Genomic DNA, 13,659 nt, shown 5'->3' on the forward strand with positions numbered 1-13,659 from the left:
TTGCATGGAAGCTCCCTTGCTTTCTGCTTTGACGTTATGTAACTATTTTTGTGAGCCGTTTGAAATCAATCTGTCTGTTTTAAAAAAGCATAATTTTATGGCTTTAACAAAATGTTTACTATAAAAACCTTCTTTGCACGCAGTTTGCCCATGGTTTAATTATGTCTTTCACTTTAGCATCACTCTTATGAAATGAAACATAAGTTACCCGCAATATATCAAGGTTTTCTGTATCTAATATACTTAGAATTGAGTTATCTAACTCTCTTTCTATTCTTTTGTGCTACTATTTGCATAGAGTATAGCCTTTGTCCTTCGATCGTTAAATAAAAGAGTTTTTAAAGATAGAACTGCTGTACGAACTTCATTTTATTTGTTCTTAAATGCATGTTGTAAAAAGTGGGTTAAGTTGGTTCATATCGAATAGGCAATCAAGTATAGTCATGCTTCGATACACTTTACATCGGCGTAGCAATTAGTATTGACCTTATAAGCGATTTAGTGATAAAGACCAAAATTTCAAGTCTTTTTCATCACAAAACTAGATTTAGTGTCAACTAATACTTGTTTAGTATTGCCGTATCATTTTATTTAGGTTGGGGGAAAAAATGAAATTTTTTTTCTTACTATCAAATTCTGTTGCGATATCAAAACTACATTAAATAAACCTATTCATTGAGAATTAAATTTTGAAATTTTTAAAGTGTGAATGAGTACACTTAAATATTTGAATTTTCAAAGCTCATCAAGAATAGAGTGTAAAATAAATGACAAAATCTCATTATTACTAGTCAAGTTAAAGTACATAAAAATAAACCTCTTCTCATTTCGGAAACATATCGATGTTACCTTACTCTATCAAACAAATAGTGTAAGCATTTTCTCCCTTAATATAGTTATGTTTGGAAAATGGTATCATAGTGAATGAACTTCCTTCGCATATGAAGTTTAGAGAAAGTATTGTAATAGTCAACAAATTCGAACTCGAGTTGCTGATGAATCTGCATGTTTTCGACCTCTCGAAATTTGACAAACACATTTTTGGCATTATGTTTGTTTGTCTGTCTGTCTGTGACAAAGATAATTAAAAAATACTTTGAGTTCGACGGATAAAATTTAGCATATAGTCTGTGAAGCAAAACCTGTTCAGAGGAAGTCTCTTTTCTGTTGTTCTATTATAAATTAACACGAAAATTATAAAACGAAGAGAGCTAGATGGATTAAATCCGGTACACAGATTTAACATATATAGTTTGTATTAGCATCTGTAGTTTTGATATCGCATCAAATTTTGAGCAAAATCCACCAAGGGATTGACTGTCTATCAGTCTGTGCTTTCAGAAGCAGTAAACGTGATAACTCAAAAACTCAGTGACTCAAATATATCAAATTTGTATGTGATTTTTTGACTACAATTGTTGTTCAGTCTTAGATTTTCGTTTCGGTCAGTTGGGGAAAATGCATCTGAAACACAACTTTGATTTTTGGATGCTATTAACCGCATCCTAGGGATGAATTGTCAAAAAATTGGGCAAGGATTAGTAAAAATGCTAAAATCATGTCAAAGCTTAATATTTCGTAACTTTTTGTACGCTAGCGCCATGCAATGTGTTCTTTTGGAGAACATCTTTATTAGTATGCTAATGTAGGGCGATCACTCCCACTACTTATTATTATTATTAAGTTTATACAACTGACATGTTTTTGAAACCACTGTCAAAGGTTGTTGAAATACTGGTCTTATTCGCCACAACATTTGTCTCTCGAACATCTCACTGGCTATTTCCTTTCTCGAATCCCCGCAACACGAACTCCATTCCAAGTTCACTTTTGACAGGCTTGAAATTAAAATACACCTTCTCTCTTGCACGAAAAAGGTAATCTAATCCGAGGGTCTCTGGTTCTGAGCTCTCTATTTTTAGCCGCTGGGTTGAGAGATATTTGCTGTAGGGCGGCATGTGAGAGAAGCCCTTCTAGTACCTCGTGAGAAAGGAGGGGTTATTAATAATCTCTAGCCCCAGGCAGCAGAGACGAGTTTTTTAAGGCCTATCTGTGTTAGTGGTTAAGTATGCTTTTTGCGCGAAGGTCTGCCTCCACTTTATTTTTTTATTTCTTACTTTCCTCCGGCGAAACGAAGGAAAATATCGATATCGATTTGGTTGGTAGAGTTTTTTTTATTCGAAAACTTTTGCAGACCGAATCGAACGTTCTGCTAATGCTAGTTTTGTTTTTCGTGAAAAAGTTCTATTGTATTAGTGGACCTTGCCGCTTTACATACATTTTTTGTGTCGTTCTGTTTCTGTTATCTGTAGACGTCTTTAATAATGATCGTTTGAAGTTTACTGTATTACTTGTGACTGTTTTAAAAAAGCACGAATGCAGGTTGTAGAACTAATCTTAAAAAATTGAATGAATAAGTAATTGTGTTCAGTAGTCTTTTGGTGTTAGTTAAAATAATCGATCTGCTATGTTTGCCTTTATTCGTATTAAATGTGCTTATGGATATTTATTTCCCTTTCCGGTATCATTTTTTTTTCAAGGTTACAGTGGGCAAAAAAGTTGTATTTCAAATTCCAATTGTTGGAAGAAAAAAAAAAAAGTTTATATTTTACTATCTATTTATATCTATTCTATTTTCTATTTTACTATGTGTAGATTATTTTTGAAACTATTCCTCTTATTAATATCGCATAGGCAACGTATTGTACTATTCGAATATTTGAAGCGAAGTCAAATCTTTTAATTTCATAATTTTTTTTATAGAAATGTTTTTATTATTTTTATTATTGATTTGGGCGATAGTCAGAAGTATGTTCATCTATTTATATAATTCTACTTAAGAAGGGTTGTCGCAAATTGAATAATGTTCTGGGCATCATCTCATTTCTTGTTTCTTGAATTGATTATTAGATGGAGCATTTTAGCTGCATTAGTCATATTGCCTAAATATCCTGTCCCAATTCTTTTTTACTTTTTGCGTATACAAAATATTGTAATCGTAAAAAATAAATTAAAAAAAAGAACCCCACGGATTTTAACGAATCTTCACATTTTAGACTTCCCCGAGTTGAAAAACACGTTATGGTATTATGTCTGTGACAAAGATAAGTAAAAAAAAAAAAAAAAAAAAAAAAAACACTTTGAATTAGACAAATGAAATTTGGTATACCGTCTTCACACTAAATTTATAGATTTCTTCAGATTCAGAGGAAGTCCATCTGTCCAAATATAAATTGGCAGTATAAGTACAAAACGAAGAGAATTAGATGGATAAACATCTATATCGTAGACAACTATGAAACACCCAACCAAGAGTTGAACGTCTGCCTATCTAAATAGTACAGTCAACTCATTGTTGTAACTTTCAGAGAAGTTCAGAAACATGTAAATGCGATAGCCCAAAAACGCAGTGACTTAAGTGAGTCAAATTTGGACTTGATTCCCCCCCCCCCCCCCGAATTGTAGTTCTGTTCAAATTTTGGTTTGAGTCGTTCAGGGGAGGGAAAAAAACGTGTTTAAAACAGAAATTCACATTTATTAGAGAGTATGCGAGAAAGTGTTGAGGAATCCATTCCCGCTGGCTTATTTTGATTGAAACGCTGAACCTAATTCCGAATAATTAGGTTTATCACCTGTCATACGATGTGAACAAAAGCATTTAATTTAAAATTTGCCACTTTGCATGCAACTGATTTGCAATTCAGTAACTGGAATTGCGATATGGAAATGAACTCGAAATTTTCATATATATATATATAAAAAATGAAAGGTAAATAAAAATGAATTTAACCATCGAGGGGGGGGAAGAAAAGAAGGAACTAACTGGCCAAGTGGCTGCACACATGAGTGGCTCCAGTCGCTTTTAAAAACGAACTCTTTCGAAAGGTCAATTAACTGTGGAAAGAGTTGTTAGTCATTGCGGAACACATGACTCATGCTGGGGAGTTACCTTCCAGGCGAGACGCCAGCGCTGTCGAAGCTAAGTTGCTCTTGGGGGCTCACGGGACAGACATGGAGATGTTCTGTTTGACGGATGTTGGGTCGCTCCTCATGTGTAAGTACTTCTCATGACGCCCCCCCCCCCCTTTTTTTTTATTTATATCGGCAGGAGAGATAGATTTAGAATGTGTAGAGATATTTTCTGTGGTGCGAGTGTGGAAATGGTTCAATTGTTGTTGTTTTGCGGTTTATTTAATCTCTTGTAATGTTGAAGATCAGATGGCGTGTGATGTGTGGTTTGTAGATCCATTGTCGATGTCTTTGTAGCGAGTCTTAGGTGATTGAATTATTACCTCATATGTTGACAGAAGCATATAATTATATAGTTTTTTTATATTATAATCTTAGTGTACATTTCAGATTGTAGTAATAGATTTTAGTACATTTCATATGAATGCTAAAATTATAATTGTATTGTACTTTTAGTGTTTATCTTAAATGAGATTTCTTACAAATTTTCAAATCTTCCATTTCACTTTTTTCCAATAATTCACTTGTGATGTTTGCAAAAAAAAAAAGCTTTGCTTTGTAATATAGATATATTTATGATTTGTAATGTCATAGCTTTCAAATAAATTGAATTGATCTCTTATGCATAATTAATGTAAATTTTGCTAAGCTTTAGTATTGTATTTTATGGAATTTTTCACAGATTTTTATATTAATGAGAAAGATCGTCCCCCCCCCCGGAAGTGGAGTTACGATTTCCCTTTTTGACCAGTTGAGCTGGATTTTAAGATCTCTTTTTGAAATTAGGCCCAGCCAGCGAAGGGAAAAAGCATTTTTTTTATAAGCTTCCTTTTTATGTCGTTTTTGAAAGTACATGAAAAATTTAATTTTGATCTAAGTAAGTTGAACATTTGAAATTGTTCAACAAGTAAGAAAGCTCTAAAATACTGTATTTTAATATTGATGAAACATCTTTGATAAATGATTTTGATTTTATTAAAATTACTATAGTTCAGTTGGAAAAACTAGCATTAATTTTTCTTTTAAAATAAAAACCAGAATTTGCCTTTTTTTTATTAAAAAAAATAATGCTGAAATTTCAACTTGTTGAAGGATTGACAATACATTGCGTGTATTCATTCAATATTTTCCCCCAACTCTTGCACCACCAACAAAAAATTGTTTTTCTTGGTACCTATAATTTTTTTAATTGATTTGCACTATATTTAGCATGCTGGCTTCAACTCTAAAACCCATTTATATACATTGGCTACTTCTTGAGATTCAGGATAATTCAATTTTAAAATCCTTGAAATTTTAAAAATTAAATTATTTTCGAATTACTGAATTACATCAAAATATTAAAACGTAGCAGATATATAAATATAATCGTGCGACGATTGAAAGAATATGATATGGTGACGGAGAAATTTTTTTACAAGCGCCAATGAGTAATTTGCAGATTTCAAAATAGTGAAAACTTTCTCTTTGATCAGCAAGAAGCAAAAATAGTCTTTGTGTTCTTGTACCTATGACGAAAACAAAAGCACTTGATTAAAAAGAAATGGGGGGGGGGAAGAAAGAAAGAAAAAGGAATGACCTATGAGAGAATACATTGTTGCTAAAGAAAAAAAAAAAAATCATTATTAACCCTTAGTCGGATAAGACAAAGTCATCTTACCTATACTAGTACATATAAAGCTAAAGTAGTTAAAACAATTCGTGAAGGACAAGGCTAAGCTATGTTTTACATGCAAAAGGCAATAATGACTAGCATAAGTAGGGGGCAGAAAAAAACCCACCCTTAAAACTGGTATTTTAGATGGTTCTGAAATCCTAAACGATTCTCATTTCTTGAATTTTCTTCAATGAAGGAGACAAGGCGAAAAGCGGGGTCTTATTTGTGTTTGCTGTTAAGCTTTCTTTATAACGACAGTTTTGCAACTTTAATGCTAACGCTCTAACTTACAAATGAGATCTCATATTAAAACTAATGCCAATTTTATTTTTTAGCTTATTTCCAATATAATTCATGAATCGTATATAAAATTATTAAAAACATGCTAGCACCAAAATATGTGTTCACCTGTTTTCCCGATGTATTAGTTGTGATATACTTATGATAACTATTCATTGTGATACATTTGTTCCAAAGTGTTAGAGAAATTCTTTTGAGAATCATTTATTTATTACCCTTTCCCTTTTGTACTTTTGACATTGTTACAAATTTTCTTAATTGTAAACTTTAAAAACATTTCCAAAGGTCTATTTTGCTTTTGTAATATAGCACGCTGTGAGAGGGGAGGGAAGGACGGGGTTACTTTGGAAACAATTGGCATGCAAAATGTATCCTTCTATTTTATTCTCTTTTTTTTTTAATTATTTTTCTGCAGTTATTTATTTGCAAGAATGGAATTTCATGGTTCCCGGCTATTGGTTGTTTTTCAAGGAATGCTTAGAAGACAATAATTCTATTCATTCTTGCCGATGAAAGCGACTGAATCTTTCTTTCTTCTTAGTGAAGTCGAGTGTAATATAGATGAATGAATTGTCACAATAAATAAATGAACGATGAGGACAGGGACTGAGATTCTTAATTCAAGGTCTGAAATCTGCTGGAAACATCTTTTGTAAGCAACTCAGAAGGGGGAAATTCTTAAGTATTTTTGATCTTATGCCAATTAGAAGCGGAAGGCTATTTGAAGGCAATCCTTTTGAACTGCTTGATGTTCAGGGGATATAAAAGGTATGAAAACTTCCTCTCAATCTGCCGTTTTATATTCTTTGATTTACTTTCGGCCATTTATGGACTAGGAGTCCGAAACGAACTGTATAAAATGAATCTTGATTTTTCAGTTATATGAAGACCTTATGAATGTTTCATTGAAAGGAAGCTTTCGTTGAGACAGGATTCATTTCAAGTTGCTGAAGAATTTCGACTGTTCATCAACATTGGCCAAGAATAGGTTTCACTGCATTACTCTAACAAATTGAATAGTATTATATATGAACTACAAACAAATGAATTACCTAATAAAATGCATGATTATACACTTTTTGAGTTTAAGGATTTATTTCAATGATTTGAAAATCGAAAAAGCTTGTTATTGATTTGCTTTCATTCCTAAAATTATTCGGAGAATGTTTGCTATTAATATCACTTTTGTAATAACATAGGCTTGTGATAAAAAGACTTTTTAAAATAAGATTAACTGTTTCAGATGTAGAACCCGAAAGAACCCGTACCCAAAATTGTATATTACTTACTAATTTTTCACGATTTTTCTTCATTTGATAGAAGCCTATATCAGTATATTGTTTGGTTGCTGTTTTTATCTCTAAGTAATAATAAATAATAAATTTTTTAGTATTATTTATTTAAAGTCGTTATAACGGTGACCAGCCGACCGGAAAACTTTGAATCTTCAGAAAATTCCGGTAAGTCGGGAAAAATCTGTAAAAAAAAATATAAAATGGTAATTTTTATCGAACTTGATAATTCGCTGATGTTTTTTCATGTAACATCGTTGGCAACTAATAAAAATCAAATTTTTACTTACAGTCTAAAACAGACTATGGAAGAGAAAGATTAACTATCATATCTAATTTATATCATATATGTATGTTATATATATAATATATAGTAAATATATAATATTTTCGCCGAAATAAATTTTGTTTGCTTTTTTCAGAACGACAAGTTATCGGCATAATTAGCGAAAATGGTTTTGCGTATTATGGGAAAAGGCAGCCTAACTAAAGTCCAACTCCTGCTAACTGTTATGATTTTTAAGCTTTAATGGGTCTCTTATTTGAAAAGATACACATGGAACTATTCCCCACGCCCTCCCTTTTCTTCTTTCGAATGTCAAATCGGCCACTTGCTATGAGTGAGAAAGCCTTAATTTTGGGTATAAATATTCTAAACTGGTTTTAAAATATTGATCCATCATTATAATTCCAAAACAGTTTATTTTAATTAAATACGTATTTTGCAATAATTATTTTTCCCCTCTTCTCGGAGAGCTTTTAGTTGAATTATGAAGTATTGGACATTATTGCTATTATTTCGGTAAAACATTTTTTTGTTGTTTCTTTTTAAACATTATAAACACAGATTACAAAATTCTTCATATGAATGGATGCTATGGACGACATGAAATGGACGTTATTGCTAATAAGTTCTTTTAACATTTTTATTTTGTGTTCGTTTAAAATTCCCTATACATTCAATAAAATGCTCTATAATTAAAAAATAATATTAAACACGAAAAATGAATTAACGTACACATGCCTTTTGTAATTTTTTTTTCTTTTTTAAGAAAGAAGGGCAGCATTTTTCTTATATGGTTTGATGTATATGAAACTGTTTGTCACAAAAATTTATAAAATTCATTCATACTATCTTTTTTGATATTTATATCTTTAAAACATTTTTTCCTTTTATGCAATAAGGAAAAAAAAATGAGGACAAATTTCCCAATTTTTTCTCTCTCTCTATTTTATAGGTTAAACATTGAACGAGCGTGCAAGCGATTTTTTTTTTTAAAAAATTATTATTACTGGTGAGCTTAAGGTCAATGCAATTTTGTTTTAGTCGATGAAATTTTCTTATTTTGATGCAGAGATTTCATTTCGTATTTATAAATGAGTTTTTTTTTCTTTCTGTTTATGAAATTATTGCTCAGTTCTGATTGGCGTGTTGGTAAACTGTATGGATTAAGGAGAGACGCCACTGGAAGGAAACAAATCATCTCATTCTTGAGCATTCCGCCAATGGGCATATATTTTTGTACTGCATTTTTCGTGAGTAAATTTGACAAGCAGTCCTGAGATGTGACTGGATGGCTAAAAATGAGTCTAGACAGGCATATATCTTGTAGTGTTAGTTAATATATTTGTAAAAAAAGGAAGGGTCTTACATAATTAAAGCTTATCTGAAATTCAATAAGAGAAAAAATAATCTTTTTTCCCCCCTGAGAATTAAATTTTATTTTGCATTGATTGTAGTTAAAAGAGTTAAAAAAAGTTTCAATTAAAGAACATTTTGTGCAATAATGAAAGAAAGTAAAATAAAGACCGTTACGATTTGAATTTGGCAGCACTAGGTTATTTGTTGCTGCTTTGATTGCTAAAATTTCATAACCGTGCATTCTTATTCTAAATTTATGTTGTTTAATTTTTAACCTTTTAATTGTGCTGAACTGTGAGAGGATTATGTCTACGCGTGCTTATGTTAATTCTCCGGATAATTTCTATGAGATTTGCGATCAAAAACAACAGCGGAAAATGACTAATTTCGTGAAAAAGCCATACTTCATGTGTTTCGGAGTGGCCAGAATATGTCGTGAGTTCCCGAAACAGTTTGTTATATTTGTGTAGAGGATTTAAGAAGGAGGGGGGGGGGGAAACCCCATTTTGATTTGATATTCCAAATTATATACAGAAAATCATCTAAAAACCATATGATTATGTTTCTAGGTATAGTTTTAAAAATAAGAACATTTCGTATCCAAATCTTCAATTGGTTTTGCGACCCGTTTCACCTTTGAAATTCCTGTTCCTATTCTATCAAAGAATATAAAAAATATATCACCAGGTAGATGACACTTTTCAGTATGATATAAATTGCGATGCTGCTCAATCATTCACTCAAATAAAAATTAATTATTGAATGCGAGATTTACATTGTAGCGATATTACTGTTGGTTGTTGATGAATGGAGATTGTTTATTTCATCTAAAAGGAGCCTTAAGGCTGTTCTTTTACATAATGGTGAAAATATGTTTCTGTAATTGTAGGCCACTCTCTCCATCTCAGAGAAAGTTACAAAAATGTGAAATTTGTATTTATACATAAATACTTTAAATAAATAACTTTAAAAATACAAGAATCGTAATTGGAACTTTTGCGGAAATCTTAAAATATTCTGTATGCTTCTTAGTCAACAAGGAGGCTATACTTAAATCCTGTGTTTTATTTGTTAGTGGAACAGTAAGTGAACACAAGTAAGAAGGGTGGTATTTACTGAGAAAATACCTTAAATTTGGCAGCAAAAACATTTTGTACTAAAATTTGTCTTGCGCAAAAAAAAAAAAAAAAAAGAAAACCCATGCTATTATTATTATTATTATAATATAAAATTGAGTCCCATGAAACAGTTCTTGAAAGCATTCCCAAAAATAAATAAATAAAAACAAAAACAAATGGCGATTGTTTTAAATAAAAAGTTTCCTTGCTTATCGGAAGCTAAATGAAAAGAGCGTACACTCGTTGGGCTAGACATTAGAAGCCTAATACTCAATAAAAAATTTTCATCTACAATGAATGACGCTAAAAATAATGCATGGAACGCTTTAAAAGATATTTTTCTGTAACTATGCGCCAGTTGTATATGTATTGCAAAAATATAAAGCATTAGGATACTCTTTGAGTATGAAAGTTCATTTCTTGCATTCATTCAGATCTGGAGTTTTTCCATGGTGCAGTCAGCGAATAGCAGAGAAAACGCTTTCGCCAAGACATTAAAGACATTTGGGGGTTGATAAAAATACCAGGAAATGTTAAAATGAATGCAAATTATTGCTGGATGCTTTTCGGGGATAATCTAGAGTAGAAAAAGGAAAAAACGTAGTTTTAGTAGCTAATGAAAAACGCATTTCTCTGGGTTAATAAAATTACGTAATTATGTGTAAAATTTATTAAATGGTGAGTAAATATAATTGCACCATAATTAAAATAGGATGTTTTATACATCGGGACAATATCGGCTAAACTTATTTTTTTCTTAAATACAATCATTTATTCCATATGACATGTTGCGTGTTAAAATTGTTCATTTGAAAACATTAATTTCAGTTAAACTAGTTTTCCTCGCACACATTATATCAGTACAAAATGTGGTAAAACTGTACGAGATGGAGCAAAAATGAGCTCAATTTTATATTATTTTTAATTAATTAGAATTTTGATTAAACCGTTGAAAATTTTCTCGCTCTTTCCCATCTTCCGAAGTATATGTATTGTGCAAAATAGTTATCTCTTGGTCAAACTGTCTGGTCTGTAGAACGCCAACTCAGAGAGAGACACTCTCACGCGCAATCATCTTTATTATCACCCAAGAAAGTAAGGATATTTAATAGTCGTGTGCGTGCTATTAGATCCATCGCCAAATAATGCACGGTATTTGGTGGTGTTGAGCCAGAGATTGTGCTTTATCTAAAAGAAAGAAAAAGTTTTTGCTGGCAGATGAGCGGTCAAAAGAATTTTTTGTCTTGGTTTACGAACTCACTGCGACTAAGTTTATGTCTATAAAATGAATACATTATTTTAAATCAATGATTTCCTGCTATATCATAATTATTAATATGTTGTTAAATTCTCACTGTGATTTGGTAATACATAATCGGATGTATTACCAAATCAATCATCTTAATACCTGGAACCCTTACTGTCAGAAAAAAAAAGAAAAGATATTAAAAGTTAAAATTCTCATTTTTATTATTTTACTGAATTTTAGCATTTACGAATATTTACATATATCGAACGTTAATATATTCAGTAGCAAAACAAAAACGCAATATTAACATATTCAGTAGAAATGCATACTAACATATTTAATAGCAAAACAAAAATGAAAGCTAAAAAGAGAAGTTTCTTTGCCCCCCCCCCCTCCTTCCAATTTTGTGCATTAATTCCCATGCAGCTACACTGATCATTAAATTTGGAAGAAAATATTCGTGCAAAATAAGGGAATGCAATTTATATATCGTGCTTAGAAGTTGAGTATTTACCAAGATAGTTGTGTCGATACATTGCTGTGAAATTTCGCGTAGCTTTTTTCATAATATTCGTAATTTGGTGCTAATGATTAGATAGAAAGCGAGTCTTATAAGCGAATGAACTTCACTTACTGTATAGAAAATAGTGCTTCTGTTTCATGGTGGAAACTGAAACAATTTACCTCGAAAAAGGAGGCAGTAAGCGAATCTGGGCGGGGAGGGGGGGGCGATTGAAATATAATAAAGTAGCAATTGCTGGTACATGTAGGTTCAAATCTTTTCATGATCCACAAATGCAGGGCAAAACAATTGAAAGAAAGAAATGAAAAAAGTATGAAGAGAAGAAAACTTGAAAGGGAGCATAAATTATAGGTTTAAAAGAGAATTTTTGCTTGTCTTTGCCGTAATTATCACCTGCACAGTTCTAGAGAACTGGGTCACGTACTCTGTCGTGACTCCTTGCGATTTTTCTTTTTCTCTTTCTTTGCTCATTAGCCCGTCGAAATTGAAAAGAGCTTTTAAATATTTGAAGAATGTGGAAGAACCTGAATGCCACTTCCTCCGAAGTTGTACGGGATCTTTTCTCTCTCTTTTTTAAAGGTTGTGAATGGTTAATCTCGGGAAGACAGCGGTCATGTGTTTGTTTTCGAAATTTGATTTCCTGGCTCCCCGCCCCCTTCTTCTGATTCGCCCATAGTTTAAGTGATTTTTAGATTGTTTTCGTATGTTGATGCTTCTTACCATTTCTGATTTTTTGAAAGCATATGCTTATATATTTTTTTGAGAAAATATTAAAATTTATATTTTGTTTGGATCGTTTTTTTTGTAACATGATATTCTGCAAATTGATATTGAAAGAAATATCGGGGAACTAGGCAAAGTCTTTCTTCACCGTTTTTCAATTCACAATCTCATTGTTTTCTCGCGTTTATGGCTTCCATTGCTTTTCACATTGCTTATGAACTAATTATTTTTTTATAGCTCGTATTATTATTACAAAATAGATGTTTCATTATCACATTTACCTTATTATTTTAAAGAAATTTTTTGCTGAAAAGCACAAGTAAATTTCTTGTTTCACAATCTACAGACTTTTGCTTTCTAAAATCATTGGAAAGGATCCTCCCGAAACCTTCTCGAACATTTCAATAAATATCTTATTCGCTCTCTTTTTCTCGCCTCCCCCCATCCCGAGGAAAGCCGCGAAAGCTTTGTATGGTAATTGGGGGGGGGACTACGAAATATTGGTACTTGGTGTGAATCTAGCATTTTTACTGAATCTATCGTGCGCATACGGAGCCTTTTTTTACGACCAGAAATTGATACGCAAATGTCTTATAGTGATAAGAACACATACGATTCATTGGTTAACTCTTTTGCATTTACATGTATGTGAAAGTGTAGAGTGACCATTCCTTTAACAGATTTGGTTCAAAATTTTATAAAAATCTACATTTTAGATGCTAAATTTGTGAACCAAATTTTATATATCTAGCATTTTACATTTTGTTGTTATCAAGTTCATTTATACTTTGAGAAAACTTCCCTGCAACGGATTTCGTTCAAAATTTGATTGAAATCCACAAATTTGTCCGTATAATAAATTTGATTGAAATCACAAAGTTAAGTCCGTATAATTAATTTTCATCCGTCCAGCTCAAAGTATTTTTGGGTTATTGTATTCACAGACAGAAATGTGTGTGAAATGCCAACAGTGTGTTTTCCGAACTCCAGGAAATCTGAAACGTGATTCGGTATTTTCGACAGTTGCCATGCTTTCTTTTTAATTCAGATTTGAGAAAGTAACAACAAAGAAGAATTATTTTACTCTCTTCTAACCCATCTAATTTCATGTACCTGGTTATGTCCGATTACTTTTTGAAAATGTATCCTGACTTCATTCACAGATTTATTTTCTCTTGCAACCTAG

General features: G+C 31.7%; 1 protein-coding gene across 7 annotated transcripts in view; it reads left to right on the forward strand.

Annotated features, from left to right (window-relative positions):
- Positions 1–13,659, forward strand: part of LOC129962572 (phosphatase and actin regulator 4-like) — a 130,234-nt gene that overhangs the window by 78,046 nt on the left and 38,529 nt on the right. Inside the window, exon 1 of one of the 7 annotated variants that reach the window (XM_056076344.1) lies at positions 4,006–4,054. The exons of 5 other annotated variants lie outside the window; for them this stretch is intronic. In XM_056076344.1, the coding sequence (XP_055932319.1) occupies positions 4,012–4,054 (43 nt within the window). In that variant the 5' untranslated portion in view covers positions 4,006–4,011. Of the gene's footprint in view, positions 1–4,005; positions 4,055–4,257; positions 4,277–13,659 lie in introns of those variants that run through there. One more of the 7 variants, XM_056076347.1, reaches the window with a different exon arrangement.

Source organism: Argiope bruennichi, chromosome 3 (genome assembly GCF_947563725.1).
Source record: "Argiope bruennichi chromosome 3, qqArgBrue1.1, whole genome shotgun sequence".
NCBI lineage: Eukaryota > Metazoa > Arthropoda > Arachnida > Araneae > Araneidae > Argiope > Argiope bruennichi.